The 16,353-nt window shown below is 50.5% G+C and overlaps 2 protein-coding genes across 2 annotated transcripts in view; one reads left to right on the plus strand and one right to left on the minus strand.

The window, feature by feature from the left end:
• Positions 1 to 15,673, plus strand: part of MED9 (mediator complex subunit 9) — a gene marked incomplete at its 5' end in the record, with an annotated part of 16,012 nt that extends 339 nt beyond the window's left edge. Inside the window, one exon of the mRNA XM_006773954.2 lies at positions 12,816 to 15,673. Within this exon, the coding sequence (XP_006774017.2) occupies positions 12,816 to 13,032 (217 nt within the window). The remainder of the gene's footprint in view (positions 1 to 12,815) is intronic.
• RASD1 (RAS, dexamethasone-induced 1) overlaps positions 13,172 to 16,353 on the minus strand; it is a 4,077-nt gene continuing 895 nt past the window's right edge. The window contains exon 3 of the mRNA XM_006773968.2: positions 13,172 to 13,191. Coding sequence (XP_006774031.1) covers positions 13,172 to 13,191 — 20 coding nt within the window. The remainder of the gene's footprint in view (positions 13,192 to 16,353) is intronic.

The following is a 16,353-nucleotide window of genomic DNA, read 5'->3' on the forward strand; positions in this document are numbered from 1 at the left end:
GGGCTCCATCCCCAACAGGGGGTTCCGTCCCCAATAGGGGCTCCGTTCCCAACAGGGGGCTCCGTCCCCAATAGGGGGTCCATCCCCAACGGGGCGTGCAGGAGGCAGCCAGTCCTTGATTCTCTCACCCTCGCGGCGCGCAGGTGCGCGCAGTCCGGGGGCTGCTCTCCCCCACGCTGCTCGCCAGCTACGAGGGAAGACCCCCGTCCACAGAGTTGGAGGGTGACGAGGAGACAGGCCCGGAGGCTGCCCGCAGCTGGTCCCTGTCGCGCCAGGCCTGGCCGGGTCAGCAGGTGCTTGCGTGCTGTCGGCCCGTGGTCAGGGTCGCCCGTTTTCAAACGGACCCTGCAAGGAAGCTGAGTGCACAGCCTAGCAGCCTCCCGGCCCCATGTTGCCGAGCCATTTTTACTGTTGTTTATACCCACGTGAGACAGGATGTAAGCCCTCAGCTCATGGCTCTTACTTACCCATCGAAAACCAAAACAGGAAGCTAAAACGAATGGCTGTTACAGCGAGGCTCCAGGGAGCGTTTGGTGCTCTTGGAGCTGTTGCTGACATGCGAGGCTACTCGCAATGAAGCGGTGGCTGTTGCTGGCCCCGCGCCCTTCGCCCTTGGAGGGCGGCTAGACGAGGTTCACTTGATGGGGCGACCTGACGCGTCCCCCATGTTCTCAGGTCAGAGCCCGGCTCCACGTGGCTGCCCGGGGTGTGACCAGGCTCCGTTCTCTGGGCCTCTGCTCACCGAGCAGCACTTCTGGCAGCAGGAGCTCGCACACACAAATCAGGTGCAGACCCTGCCGTCCCAGCAGTGCCGGATCGCACACGCTGGTTTTAAGGAAAATAGGAAGCACAAAATGTACACATTCTCAGGGCAGTCCTTGGGCCCAGAGTATGTTCTGGAGCCCTGGTGTAGCGGTTGCGTTGGGCGGCCCTCACGGTGGGCAGTGCGGTGCCCTAGAGAGAAGTGGGCTTTGAAGTCAGTAGTCGGATTCACATCGCGTGCTGCCTGCTTGCCTTGCCGTCTTGGTGAACACATAACTCTTCTAGGCCTTAATTTTCTAAATCTCTAATACGTGAATAATAGTAATGGGCCTCAGACAACGGATTTAAACTACAGCTCTGTAGTGTGCTGACTGGATGACCTTGGTCAAGCAGCTTAGCTTCTCTGGGCCTCTCTTTCCCGTGTGAAATAGGGCTAAAACTATTTAAATCATAAGATTGTGTGAGGTATACTCAAGAGTCATGTCCCGCGAAAGACAGTGGGTTGAGTACATGTGTTTGTCTGTTTCCTCTAAAATGACAGCGAGGCCCTAACTGGTTTGTCTCAGTGGATAGAGTGTGGGTCTGCGGACTGAAGGGTCCCGGGTTTGATTCCAGTCAAGGGCACATGCCCAGGTTGTGGGCTCCATCCCCAATAGGAGGCAGCCGGTCAATGATTCCCTCTCATCATTGACGTTTCTCTCTCTCCCTCTCCCTTCCTCTCTGAAATGAATAAAAATATATTTAAAATAAATAAAATAAAACAACAGGGAAAACTTTTTTTTAAACACAAAACTAAAAAGAACATGAGAGGAGATAATTGACACAAAGCAGATGGCCAAGGGCTAAGCCAGCTGCCTGCCCCAAAAGCAGCCAGACCATGACCTCCCCCAAATCCCAGGAATTGGCAGTGCCAGGGACCTTGGAAGTGGAGGTGAAGGGGGACCGAGGACAGGAGGATTACTTCAAAGTCTATTTAAGAAGGAGATCCCCATAGTCCCCGTCCCCCCCGCCCCCCCCAATGGCCAAGCAGACAGCGAACTACCCCTCTTCCATGTTGGAGGACAAAGCATTGCTCTTTCCCAGGATTTACTCTCAGGAAAGAACAGCTCAGAGAGTGTGGGGGAACACCAGGCTGCTGCAGGAGTTTGAGGGAGGGACGACACTGAACACAGTGTGAGAGCAAGTTCCCACACTGAGCACTACTGGGGCCCCGCCTCACCTTCCCACCTGGCTTCTCGACTGGCAGCTGAAGGAAGTACCTTCTGAGTGTCTGACAGCCCAAGAGGAAGGTTTGGAGGCTCCCCAGGCAAGAACCTGGCTAGTTCATATGACTGGGTAGCCAGTGCCACTAGGCGTGTGAAGAAAACCCCTCGTAAGGCAGCACAGAACAGAAGAGCAGAAGCCACTCGGACGAGACCATATGCACAGAGAGGAGGAGCGGTACTGTAGCCACGAGAAAAGGTTAGGGTGCAGCCCTGACTGGGGCTCAGTGGTTAGCCCACAGACCGGAGGGTCTCGGGTTCCGTTCCCAGTCAAGGGCATGTACCTCTGTTGCAGGTTCGAGCCTCAGCCCCGGTCCCAGTCCGATGTGTCTCTCTCCCCTCCTCCTCCCTCCCTTCCACTCTCTAAAAATCAATTAAAAAATATTCTCTGATGAGAATTTTTTTTTTAAAAAAAAGGTTAGGATATGATTTCACACTATGTCTAAGTATGTATTTGAGTTTATAGGCTAATGAGGGAAGGAGGCAGACTGGTCAAGACTTGGTGGGAGAGGAGACTCATGAAGCCTGGAGGAGTCAGAGCTTGATAAGGGGTGATGCCAACGATATGTCTTCAATTATGAAAGGGAGGCGGAAGGGAGGGGCTATAGGAAAAGCACGTGTGAAGATGGGGCGCCAAGAAATAGCATAAAGCGTCGCCTGCGGGCTGAAGGGCCCTGGGTTCGATTCCGCTCAAGGGCACATGTCCAGGTTTTGGGCTCATCCCCAGTAGAGGCTGTGTAGGAGGCAACCAAATCAATGATTCTCATTATTGATGTTTCTATCCCTCCGCCTTCCTCTCTGAAATCAATAAAAATATATATATATATTTTAAAAAAGAAATAGCATAAGGGAGGGTCCACTCAGTTTGATGGGCTGGAACACAGATCCAGGGTAGGAAGGGAGAGCTGGGAAGGTGGGGAAACCAGGATTCTGGGGGCAGGGCATCCCCTGAGGGAGCCAAGGAAGCGTTGGAACCAGGAGTCTGGTCCAATTGGTGCTGGGGATGGACGTGGCGTCTGGGCTGACAGTGGGGAAGCCAGGGAGGAGGACGGCGCCTGGCAGGCCTGGCGAGGGCAGGCCAGGGCCAGCTCAGTCACAGGCCTTGCTCTCTTCCTCTTCTCTAGCCGCTCAGGTGGCCCTTTCATTACGTGTTTACTCCTGGCCTCGGGGGTGAATAAGGAAGGAAAAGATGAAGTAAACTTAACCTTCCTTGTTCTCGGGAGAATCCAGAGTACTGCATCATTAGGTTTTAAAAAACATTTTATTTTTTAAAAGTTAAAATTGCAAATTCAGAAACATGTAAAATGAAAAAGGATTCCTTCCCCTGTTTCCTCACCACTATTAACTACTGTGTTAATGCAGTAAGTATCCTTCCAGGAATTATATATGCATGTCTTTTCAGAAATGTTTGCGAAGTAAGATCGTATTGTACTTTGCTTTTTTCACTTAATAGTCTGCTTTGGACACTCTGTACTCACACATGGAAGTCTGCCTCGATAAGGTGCCATATCATAAATTCTGTAATGTCTTCTGTTTGTGGACTTTTTGTTGTTGTTAATCCTCACCTGAGGATATTTTTTCCATTGACTTTTTAGAGAGAGAGATACATCAATGTGAGAGAGACATCTGATAGTTGCCTCCCACATGTGCCCTGACCCGGCGGGGCGGGGTGGGGTGGGGAGGTGGGTGGGTCTAACCTGTAATCCAGGTACATGCCCTTGACCAGGAATCAAACCCGCAATCGTTTGGTGCAAGGGCCACGCTCTGACTACTGCGCCACTGGCCAGGGCTATCACCATTAACTTCTATATATTTTTTTTATTGATTTCAAAGAGGAAGGAAGAGGGAGAGAAAGATAGAAACATCAATGATGAGAGAGAATCATTGATCGGTTGCCTCCAGCACACCCCTCAGCAGAGATCAAGCCTGCAACCCGGGCATGTGCCCTGACTGGGAATTGAACCATGACCTCCTGGTTCTTAGGTCCATGCTCAAGCCCTGAGCCACGCCATTACATTTTTTTAAACACACACACACACACACACACAGTGGGGCCTTGACTTACGAGTTTCACTCGTTCCGAGACCAAGCTCGTTAACTCAAATTACTCTATCAACTCAATGCAAAAATTCAGCCAAGAGACAGCTTGTATCTCAAAAAACTCGTTGGTCAGGACACTCGTAAGTCAAGGCCTCACTGTGTGTGTGTGTGTATAATTGATTTTAGAGAGGAAGGGAGAGGGAGGGAGAGATAGAAACATCAATGATGAGAGAGAATCATTGATTGGCTGCTTCCTGCACGGCCTTCACTGGGGATCAAGCCCGCAACCCGGGCATGTGCCCTTGACCGGAATCGAACCTGGGACACCTCAGTCTGCAGGCCAACGCTCCATCCACTGAGCCAAACCAGCCAGGGCTACATTTTAATTTTGGCTAATCTGATTGATCAGAAATGATACATTATATCAATCTGTCTTTTATGATATGAGGTAAAGCATCTTTTCATATGCAACTTTATATGTCATTTCTCATTTTTTCCCTATAAACTTCCCATTTTTCTATTAGGTCATTTCTCTTTTATGGGCTCTTTGTATATTAAGGAAAGTATGTCCTTTGTCAAGTGTGGTTTAAATCTTTTCTTCTGACTTGGGGGTTTGTTTGTTGTTCGGAAGCTTCTTGATTTATATAGGGCAGGTTTGTTAAGAATTTCCTTTATGGCTTCTGAGTTTTGGTCTAGGTTTTCTGACCTTAGTTTCGGATCTATAATCGCCTCTTAATTCGTCTCTTTGCCTTTATGCTCTCCTCTTTGCGGTCTATCCTGTGTGAGCTAACAGGAAGAACTAGGGCTCTTTCCAAATTGTTTTTGCCACCTTTTAGCCTTCCATCCAGAGAGCTCTGCATACCATCATCAAGTCTTCTGCCTGAACTGCAACAAAGCCCAGATGTGGGTGGCGGAGTCCTCCCGGCTGTGCGCACTCCAGACCCTCCATGGGTGTGCCTTCCTGCCCTCCGTGTGCCCAGAGAAATGCCACAGATTTTCAAGGACTGGCTCTGAGGCCACCTCTTCCCTCTGCGTAAGCTTCTGGCTCCTCATGCTCCTGGCGGAGGTGCACCCTGCCTGGAGTTAGCAGTCCCACAGCCATAACTTCCATCCTTCCTTGCGTCTTCCCTAGTTAAATGAGCAGCCAAAACTACGCATTTGTGTTATTTTCAAAGATTGAGCAAAAGGAAAAGGAAAATCTCATTTTTATGCCTGTAAGAAAATTTATAGGTCTCAAGTATTTGAGACTATTTCTGGTATGCATAGAAGCCACATTACAGAAGTACATCTATATATATAAAAGCCTAAGCGACCGAACGACCAAACGACTGAACGAACAGTTAACTGGTCACCATGATGCGCCCTGACCACCAGGGGGCAGACGCTGAACACAGGAGCTGCCACCTGGTGGTCAGTGCACTCCCACAGCAGGAGCACTGCTCAGCTGACCATCAGGCACCAGATGCCGCTGGGCTCACACCTGGCAAGCGCAGCTGCAGTGGCATGAGCCTCTCCCGCCTCCGCGGCACTGCTACCGAGCGGCGGCAGTGCTACTGAGTGGTAGTAGTGACAGCAGGTGCAGTGGGCCAGGTTGAGCGGCACAGTGCCTGGCTGCCTGACACTCCACACTACTACATCCCCCGAGGGGTCCCAGTTTGCAAGAGGACACAGGTCAGGCTGAGGGACCCCACTGGTGCATGAATCCATGCACCGGGCCTCTAGTATATAATAAAGGAGGAATGAAAGAGGCCTGTGGACCAGGGAAAGTTATAACTTTTGTTTCCTTCAAACTTGCCAAATCTAATCTAGTCTGGAATGAAGTGTCCCTGCCTAGGAATTCTGAATTGCAGTTGTCACTGCCTTGCGTGATGGTTTTCGTCACCTAGTAAATGTATTCTGTCAATGTGGGTACTTAAACATTTTTCAATTTGAGTTTTTAGTTGTTGAATGTTTTTAGGTTGTTGTGGCCCGGTGCACGAATTTGTGCACATTGAAAGAAAATTAATTAGAAGAAATATTTTAATATCGTTGTTTGCCCTTCTCTATAATAGAAATGTTAACCAAATTCACAATCGACAATGACAGATTGAAACACATGCATGCGATTGGCACCAGTGAGAGCTTTATATGTATTGTGCATGCACGAGTCAACTTAGCCTTTTATAGGAATAGAATGAACTTGCTTAATTAGACCTGCTTTCTAAGTTTCTAAGCTTTCTAAATCTCCGTTTTCTGGCTAATGAAAAGAAAACAGGATTCCCCCAAATCTCCTATCTACCTACTCCAGGACTTCTGCAAGGATCAAATGAGATGAGGCACAGGAAAACGCATTGCTACATGACATCATTATCCGGTGCCCACAGCCACCATTTCAGGGCTGGGCTGGACTGTGGGCCGCATTTTGCGCCATAGGGTCTTGGCAGTGTTGGTGGGTTGTTGCTCTGGGGTGGTGGTGAGGCCTGTGTCCTACTTGGGAGAAGCCGAGTGTTGCTTTGTGGGTGTCAGGTCATGGTGCAGTTTCTCTGTAAATGGCCAGAGTGTGTCACGGCAGCTCCTGCATTGTGTGTCTGTCCCCTGGTGGTCAGTGCGCGTCATAGGGGATGGTCGGACACTTAGCATATTAGCCTTTTATGTGTATGGATGTTTTTAGGTTGCTGGGTAGGTAGAGGGGAACCATGATCTTTGATGCCGCAGAGGTAGTTCAAGCCATGAGCACACTGCTTCGTCCTTTAACCTTAGGGTGGAGCCATGTTGCTTAAAACAAGTTCATTTGCTGTGGAGGCAGGTCAGCAGGACCTCAGAGCCCTGGGGAGGCTTCCGTCCGGGAGTCGGGTATTACGGGCCTGCTGCTTCCCACACAGGTGTCTGCTTTGATCTGACGGGGAGGCCTGTCGGGGTTGCACAGGAAGCAGCCTCCACATTGGCAAGCGAAGAGGTCGACAAATGACCACTGGCTCCCAGGGCTTGTCTCTGCTCGTTTTACTGCAGCCTCCCTCGCTGCCCTTCTCTCTCCTTCCGAGTTCCAGTGAGAGGATGAGCCCCGGAGAGGGGACATTCCTAGGCTGCCTGGGGACTGTTTCTGGCCTGCGCATAAGCCTCTGCCCTTCTCTCCACCTCGCCAGCCCTCCAGCCTGACCTTGCAGCACCTGCTGGAACACAGGCTCCGTGAGTTAGTCGCTCGTGCAGTGCTGATGCCACGGCAAGCCGTTTACCCTGCATCTTGGGAAGAGGGGAGGCTCCTTGTGGTGGGCCTGGTAGCTCCGTCGAAGTGAGCCTGTCTGGCAGGTATTGTCTGGAAGCGGTGACCATCTGAAGTTGTTAGCGCAGGCTTAAGTTTGTACGGGTTGGTGGGCAGAGGGGTGTCAGGAGGAGGAGACCTGGGTCTGTAGGAAAGGAGTGACAGTACAAGGAGGAGGCGGGGGGAGGGGGAGGGAGGAGGTGGAGCTGGCAGGACTGGCGCTGGGTGAACATCAGGCACAGGGAGCTTCACCGTAGCGTGTGGAGGGAAGGGGGAGGGGGATTAGCTCAGTAGCTGAGGGGGTGGGAGCAGATGGACACACTCTCGGCTGTTTTGTTTAGAGCAGTTTCTTCCAAACTTCTTTTGACAGCAGAGCCTCTTACTCCTCCTTAAAAGTATGTTTTTCACATGTAAGTCAGTGAGTAGATAAAAGCAAGGGCATGAGTGAGGTGCCCTTAAGAGCTAGCAGAACTGGAACAGAGAAATAGAACTGGCCACGAGGAAGTGATAGCTGCTCTCCAGGGTGTGAGGAGCCCCGGACTCCAGGAGTGTACCTTTGGTAATCTGCCCAACTTTGTAATATATGTAACCTTTGACCCAGAAATCACACTTCTGGGAACTTATCAAAGTACTTGCACAAGTACAATCAGAGCAGCGGTTCTCAACCTGTGGGTCGCGACCCCTTTGGGGGTCAAACGACCCTTTCACAGGGGTCGCTTAAGACCATCAGAAAACACATATATAATTACATATTGTTTTTGTGATTAATCACTATGCTTTGATTATGTTCAATTTGTAACAATGAAAAGACATCCTGCATATCAGATATTTACATGACGATTCATAACAGTAGCAAAATTACAGTGATGAAGTAGCAACGAAAAAAATTTTATGGTTGGGGGTCACCACAACATGAGGAGCTGTATTAAAGGGTCTCGACATTAGGAAGGTTGAGAACCACTGAGATATAGATGTATAAAATGTTGGTTGTCACTCTGATTGCAAGTGATAAATTGCAAACATCCAAACACCCATCAACAGCCAAGTCATTTAGCTAATTGTATATGTGTTAACATGAAAAGACATCCAGGATGCATTGTTCAGGGGAAAAGGCAAGAATAAGACCGTGTGCCCTGCTGGTGTGGCTCAGAGGTTGAGCATTGATCTATGAACCAGTAGGTCATGGTTTGATTCTGGTCAAGGGCACATGCCTGGGTTGCAGGCTCAATCCCCAGTAGGGGGCGTGCAGGAGGCAGCCAGTCAATGATTCTTTCTCATCATTAATGTTTCTCTCTCTCTCTTCTCCCTTCCTCTCTGAAATCAATAAAAATACATGTAAAAAAAAGTAATAATAATAATAAACCCTAACCGGTTTGGCTCAGTAGATAGAGCGTCGGCCTGCAGACTGAAGGGTCCCAGGTTCGATTCCGGTCAAGGGCATGTACCTTGGTTGTGGGCACATCCCCAGTAGGGGGTGTGCGGGAGGCAGCTGATTGATGTTTCTCTCTTATCGATGTTTCTAACTCTCTATCCCTCTCCCTTCCTCTCTAAAGAATCAATAAAAAATATATTTAAAAAAAAGAATAAGACCATGTGTGTAGTATGGTCAAAACAAATAAAAATTAAGTGTGTATTTGTATGTTGCTATATATTTTGATGCAATCTGAAAAAGCATATGCCAGTTAACAGACATGATCTCCGGGACGTGGTACTAGGGACTTTTCTAAGCCTGGGTGCCTGTCGTTTTAACTTTCCCCTTCAAACACCTATTACTGTCATAAACAGCAACAACAAAAGCAAACACTGGTTTAGAAAGATGTTAGTGTGGGAGGAGGAGAGGGTGAGAAGGACTGGTCCCAGGATGGGGCAGCGAGGCCACTGGGGCACGAGGCTGAAGGGGATGAGATTTTGAGGAGAAAGAAATGGAAAGCAGTCAGATGCCACCTAGAGGTCACAAGCAGTGGTGCTAGGTTTGGGAGGAGGTTGCTTTCGTGATCTGGGTTCCTTGAACTTCTAAGCTACCAGTGGGCACACTATTGCTCAGTTTGTATTTTCAAGCCCCAAAGCTGTGCCCTACTTACTAGCACCTGTACTCATCATCGTGCTAACTCACCACCTGCACTGTGATGCTTGCCCCTACGTCTGGTGACACAACACAGTGTCTGTGTCCACTGCTGGAATCATGCTAAGCATCACCCAGATGTGCACAAAAGACTGTCAGGAAGTGGCCTTTCTGTTAAGGTAGAGAAGTAATGTTTTTGTCCATTTAAAAAAAAAATTTTAAGAAAGGGAGAAACATCGATAGGTTGCCTCCTGCATGCCCCCTACTGGGGATCAAGCCCGCAACCCGGGCATGTGCCCTGACTGGGAATTGAACTGTGACCTCTTGGTGCATGGCACGACTCTCAACCAGCTGAGCCACACCATCCAGGGCATTTGTCCACCTGAAAACTACAGTGGGCGGGACCAAAGTGCCCTAACCTTGCTCTTTGTATGATTTGTGTGTCTCTCAGCCTGGCCCAGTCTCCTTCTTTCTTCCTAAAGTTAGATGATGACTCACGCTGTACACAAAGGCAGACCGTGTGGGGCTTTCTGCTTCTGTTCACGCAGTGTTTGGGCCTGATGCTGTTCTTTTGGCTTGAGTCTTTCACAGTCACCCTGGCCTAGCAGGTTCCCTCTTGGTTGAGCCAGTTCCTGAATAGAGTGTTTCAATAGGAGTTCCATGCTGTTTACTCCACAACTAGGGCAGGCCCAGGCGCTTGCAGAGGGCCTCGCTGTGGTCTGGGTGGTCCTCTGCTCAGCTCCCCCAGGTGGGCTTTTGTTGCTGACTTAAACAGCAGAAATTTCTCACGGTTGTGGAGGCCAGAAACCTGAAGTCGAGGTGTGGGTAGGCAGGTTGCTTCTTCTGAGGCCTCTGCTTGGCTTGCAGGTGCCGGTCCTCTCCCTGTCCTCACGTGGTCTTTCCTCTGTGGGTCCAGGTGGCTTTTCGTGTGGCTCCTCCTTTGCTGTCTAAAGCAGTGGTTGCAACCGGTGGTCCCCGGACCCCTGGTGATCTGTGAAGTCCGAAAGGTTGGCGACTGCTGATGTAAAGGGTGTCTCCTTTACTGAAAGTTCACCAGGTAAAGAATGGGCAACCCTGGAGATTTAGGGTTTTTTCAGAAATGAGCATCTTAAACATGGTCTACGTTTTATTTTCAGAATTAAAAATTCTTTGGGGCCAGGTAATGTTGGCTTCCAGAACTGGATTGTCATAACTTCCTTCCAAATTTTTATTTTATGTATTTTTGTTTGTTTTTACGATGTCCTTTCAGATTCATGTGAGGTTAATCCGTTTTCTTAAAACTATAATTTCAAAACTCACTTGGAACTTAAATCCATAACAATGTGTTAGCACATATGCCATTCAAGTATCATGAGTTCAGAGGTCCAGGTGCTTTCTGTCCAGATTGTGGATCGGAGCTGGGACCTGGTTCTTTCCAGACGACTTACAGCCTACGGGTCCCCTCCCAGAAACGGAGGAGGGAGGCACACCACTAACTGAGCACAGCTACATCGAGGGCCTCAGCTGACAAGAAAGGGGTGGCCCTTCATTTCTTAGGATAAATGATTGATTCTGCACATCTGGTCTCTGAGTTAGAGCTACTGATACATCCGCCAGGTGTGAGCTGTGCCTGATGGGTCACCGGGAAAGGTGGATATTGTGTCTGCATAAGCAGAGAAACGAGTAGTAAATATGAATTAGCACCATCTGGGTTGAAATTTCCCACTAGGGTTGAACATTTATTTTTATTTTTAAAACAGATCATTGGCTCAGCTTTTTTTTTTTTTAAACCCACAAAACTTTTTTTTTTTTTTTAAGTTGTGGCTCAGTGGTTGAGCATCGACCTGTGAACCAGGAAGTCTCGGTTCGATTCCTAATCAGGGCACAGGCCTGAGTTGCAGTCTCAATGCCCAGTAGGGGATGTGTAGGAGGCAGCCAATCAATGATTCTCTCATCATTGATGTTTCTACCCCCCTTCCTCTCCCTTCTGCTCTAAAATCAATAAAAATATTTTTAAAAAATCATTGACAGTTTTCCCCTCTTATGCCTCAATGGAGGATGATGTTTAGAACCACCTACTGAATTGGATTTTAGTTTTTAGTTTCAACTGCTTGTTTTCAAAAGCTTATCCAGGGCACCAAAAGGTCACTGGTTCAGTTCTTGTCAGAGCACAGACCCAGGTTGCGGTTTGATCCTTGGTCAGGATGTGTATGGAGACAGCTGATTGATGTTTCTCTCTCGCTTGCTCTCTCTCTCTTTCTTTCTCCCTCTCCCTTTCTCTCTCTCTCAAATGATCCAGGAGGTAACACATTAAGAAAATAATAGTAAAGCCTGCCTAGCGTGGCTCAGTGGTTGAGCACTGACCTATGAACCAGGAGGTCATGGTTCAATTCCCGTCAGGGCACAGAAAGGAAGAGAGAGAGAAACATCAATGATGAGAGAGAATCATTGATTGGCTGCCTCCTGCACGCTCCCCACTGGGGATCGAGCCCACAACCTGGGCATGTGCCCTTGGCCAGAATTGAAACCGGGACCCTTCAGTCAGCATGCCGACGGCGCTCTATCCACTGAGCCAAACCAGTTAGGGCAAAAATACACACACACACACACACACACACACACTTATGTATATATGGTGTATATATGGTATATATATATGGTGTATAGGAGCAACTGTTAGGCTGTTTCTTTGATCTTAGGTGAAGGTTTTTGTTCTTGTTTGTTTTGAAGTTAGTGGAGACAGGGGGCCTGGATTTCTGGGCAGCTGCTAAGAGCTGTGAGATGAAGTGGAGGCTCCTGCCTTTAAAATGAGCTGGACCTGAAGGCACGGAGTTTATATAACTGGTAGAGAGCTGTACCTTCTGAAACATTTCCAATAGTTTCTAATTTAAATACTATTAATAACTCTGTGGGAATTAGTCTTTATGTTAATAGATTCAAGTATCCAACCGTCTGCTAAAAGTGGCTGACAGTCTCCCGATAGGCCTGGAAATGGCTGAAATGAGAAGAAATATAACATTTCAGCAAATTTTTCTTGCAGTGTGTCACCTGATATTGGTAATGGTTTGTTCATTTGTTCAGCAGACACTTATGAACTTATTTGCCAAGCATTCGTTCTTTGAACAGATGTTACTTGAGTGCCCAAGTGCTCAGGGACTGGCCCTGGCACGGGATGCAGCTGGGAATGAGGTGGACAGTCCTCCCTCGTAGCTGACAGACATTAAGCATCTAATTTTGCGCACGTGCTATGGGAGGGGTGCACAGGCGCTCTCGGCACTGGGGCTTTTCCTGAGCAGCGGTCACAGGCTCCCCTTAAGGCTGCATGAGAGAGCCAGGCCCTGCCCTCTGGTGCACAGCCCAGGAGGGGGACAGGCAGAAACCAGGCGTCTACAAGGCCTGTGGGGTGCAGAGGAGGGAGCCGGGTGTCTCAGCCTTAGCTGCGAGTGTTAATATCTACCCTCTGACCCTGCAGCATGGACAAGGACAGCCCGGACATCCACCATGACCTCAACGCCCTCAAGACCAAGTTCCAGGAGATACGCAAGGTCATCAGCACCATGCCCGGCATCCACCTGAGCCCCGAGCAGCAGCAGCAACAGCTGCACAGCCTCCGGGAGCAAGTCAGGACCAAGAACGAACTTCTGCAGAAGTACAAGAGCCTCTGCATGTTTGAGATCCCCAAGGAGTAGATGAGGCCGCCGCATCCAGGATGCCCAAGAAAGCATGGGAGAGCAAGTGGCCCGGATTGGTTCCTTATGAAGTGTGGTTCTTTGGACCCCAGCTCTGAACGTTATAGCCGAGTGGCGGGAAGGCTATTGTGCTGCTTCCTCAGCTGAACTTGACGTTGACTGTGGGAGGGGTGGCCTGGAGCTCGGAGTGGCTGGGGCTTCCTTCCATGTGCCCGCGTGTCTCAATGCGTAACAGCTGGAGTGCCTGCCGGTGGGAAGAAGAGGGTCCTGCCCTGCCTCTGGGGAGGGGCCACCTCCGCTTTGCTTCCTGCCTCCCTCTCTCTTCCCCCGAGACATGATCAGTGTGTGCCAGGGCCACAGCATTCTGTTAACAGCAGTGCTGTGTCGCCTTTGCACAAAGTTCACGGGACAGATGAGGCCTGGGCTCGTGTGGCGTGGGCTTAACATGGTGAAGGAAGGCTGGGAGAAAGCAGTTTTAAAAGACGTTTTCTCCTGAAACTCTTTCCTTTTATGTTTGAGCCAGTGAGTGTAACTGTCCGTGGGGGGTCGGCCAGCTGCCTGCCGGTGGCCCCTTGTCAGGTTCTCTGCCACCTACATGCTCTTTTCACTTTCAGCTCTTGCTCCCTTTGTCTCCTGTCATCTGCGGGCATCTCGTTTAGCCATTTAATGCCCAAGAGTGGCCAAACCACTTCAGACCTGGGGCTGGGGCGAGTGTCGCTTCTACGCAGGCACAGGCGGGCTTCCGGCAAACAGCCGGCCTCTTCCAGCCTCTCAGATTTCGTGGTCTTGGTTTAAAAGTTTATTTCTCTCTCTGGCCTTGCTAAAGCCAGCACGAACATTACTGAGCTGCAGGCAGGTCATGATGGACTTTTTGTTCAGAAGGGCGGCTCGGTGACAGATGTGACCGTCCCTGGGCCAGGTACAGTTCTGAAGGGTGGGGCGCTCTAAACCCAAAGTTCAGCAGCTAAGTTCTGGTTCATGAAATGTTTACAAACACCCTACTTTCCTGCAGGTGGGACGTTTTATTTTCATGCGCGTCCCTGGCCTCTTAAAGGATAAGGTGAGACTAGTAACCAAATATTACTTGAATCTAGAAATGAGTGCGTAACCTATGCTGACAATTCTGGGCTTACCAGCTGCCTGCTGCTGACCTGGCTGGCAGGTGCTGACGGTGGAGATATTTTTAGCAGGGCTTCGCTGGGGCCCTGCAGCCACCTGCCAGAGAGGGCGGGGCGGGGCGGGGCGGGTCTGTGGCGGGATCCGGTTTCTGTGGCTCTGCACTGAGGTGGGTAGTACCTGTGAGACTTCTACGGTGGGGCTCTGCTTTAACTGAATCAGTTATTTTCTTGAACTTTCAGAGCAGTGTGGGGCCAGCTGTAAGGCTCTGACCAAATACCATGAAGCACGGAGCATATGGGGCGCAGCGTCCCGGGCGTCGTGGTTGTCAGGAGCGTCATTAAAAGCACTTTGCTCTGCTCTCAGGACATCTTGGTTTTTGTACTGAGAAGTTCATAACAGGATGTCTCCTGGGCACTGGATATGTTCCCTTTGCTTAGAGAAGACAGGGGTAACCTCCACTCCGCACCCCTCCCCCCAGCACACGTTACAGTGTGGAAGCGGCAACTCCTGCTGCCTGGAGGGTCATCCTGCCCGCCCGTGATGGGCCCAAGGCCACCCCTCATTCCATAAGGGGTTCAGTCCCGGCAGGGAGCAGCCCTCACCAGAGCGAGGTGGCAGTACCTCCCCCGGGACAGTATCGAATTCCCCTGACTGGCCGAACACCCCCACCGGGGATCATGATTTGGATTATTGGGTGGCTGGCACTTTTTATTTCTTTAAAGATTTTTAAAAATTAATTTGAGAGAGAGGGAGAAACATCGATGTTCTGCTCTCAGCTCTCACATGGATGGGCCACCTCCCGCAGGCCCTCCCCCCCACCGGGGATCAAGCCCGCAACCTGGGCCTGGGCCCTGACCGCAGATTGCAGCAGCGACCTTTTGGTGCACAGGATGGGACGACATCCAACCAACAGCCACAGCGGCTTAAACATCACACTTAATTCTCACAGCAACTCCACGCAAAGGGCATTCTCTGTTTTTTCCTGGCACAGAATTCGGGGCTTGGCAGGTGTCGCTGCCCCAGGCTCGAACAGTTAAGAGGGGTCCTGAGCTGAGAGTGGCTGCCTCTGCTCCTGAGGAAAGGAGCCAGCAGCGAAGCGCGCCGGACCCCTGCCCAGGGCAAACACAGGCCGGGCTCCACCTCCTTGTGAACGCTGGGCCCAGTGACACCTCCAGACCTCCGTCCCCCGGGGCCTGCCCTGAGTATTGGACAATTGGGCACAGCCCCAGGGGCCCTTTGTGGCTGGGTCTCGGGGAAGCTAAGCAGGTAAATGGCTAGACAGGTGCATCTCAAGAGAGGACTTTGAAATCCTTTCTTGGCCTCGATTTCAAAGGACCCATTCCCCAAATAGAAGGGCTTCCGCCCAGCCATCCGGAACTTTCCTAGAGCCTCTTCCCCCGGAGCGCTGAGGCTGCTCAGAACGCTGGTGCGTTTTCCAGGGCTGGGAAGGGAGCCTCAGCCACCACTAGAAGCCCACTCCTCCCTCTCACCCTGCCCCTCGGCCCATTTATAAAAGCAAAGAGCATGGTTTTCATTTTAAATTATTTTATAGTAAAATAACCAGTAACAATAACAGACGGTCTCACACAGTATAAACACTGGATAAGGTTTTGTTCATGTTCACGAAGTTTTTTCCTTGGCAGTTTCACACATACATGTAAACAAGTCACTTGTTTCAGGGCAAAAGCTTTTGCCAGCTGCCGGCAGCCCAATCGCAGACAGGCGAATGCCCTGGTCTCCCTTTACCCTGCGGCGGGCAGGACGGCTTCTGGGAGCCGAGCGGTGGCTGATTCACTTCCACACACACCTTCCCAACTATTGGGTCTCTCTGAGAAACCGGGCAAGTTCACCCTCTGTTGGACCTGTGCCCACCAAGTCAGGGCGCAGGGGTTGGTGGCGCGTGCCAGTGGGCGTGGGGGGGCGGGTCCACCTGTGACCCAGTTCGCTTTCCTTCCAAAGCCGACGACCAGCCCTCCTCCGTTTTCACCTCCAGTTGGTGGGCCGGGCTCTGGGGAGGGAAGACGCCAGGACACTTGAAGCTCAGGGCCGGCCCGGACCTGGCTTTGACTTTTAAACGACAGGGTCTTCCTTTGGTCCTGCTGTCGGCCTCGGGGAGCGGGAGCCCTAGCTGATCACGCAGCGCTCCCTGTCCTTGGCCTGGCCGCCCGCCTTCTGGCGCACGCACAGGAGGTCGCTGTGCAC

Source organism: Myotis davidii, unplaced genomic scaffold, assembly GCF_000327345.1.
Source record: "Myotis davidii unplaced genomic scaffold, ASM32734v1 scaffold207, whole genome shotgun sequence".
Taxonomy (NCBI): Eukaryota; Metazoa; Chordata; class Mammalia; order Chiroptera; family Vespertilionidae; genus Myotis; species Myotis davidii.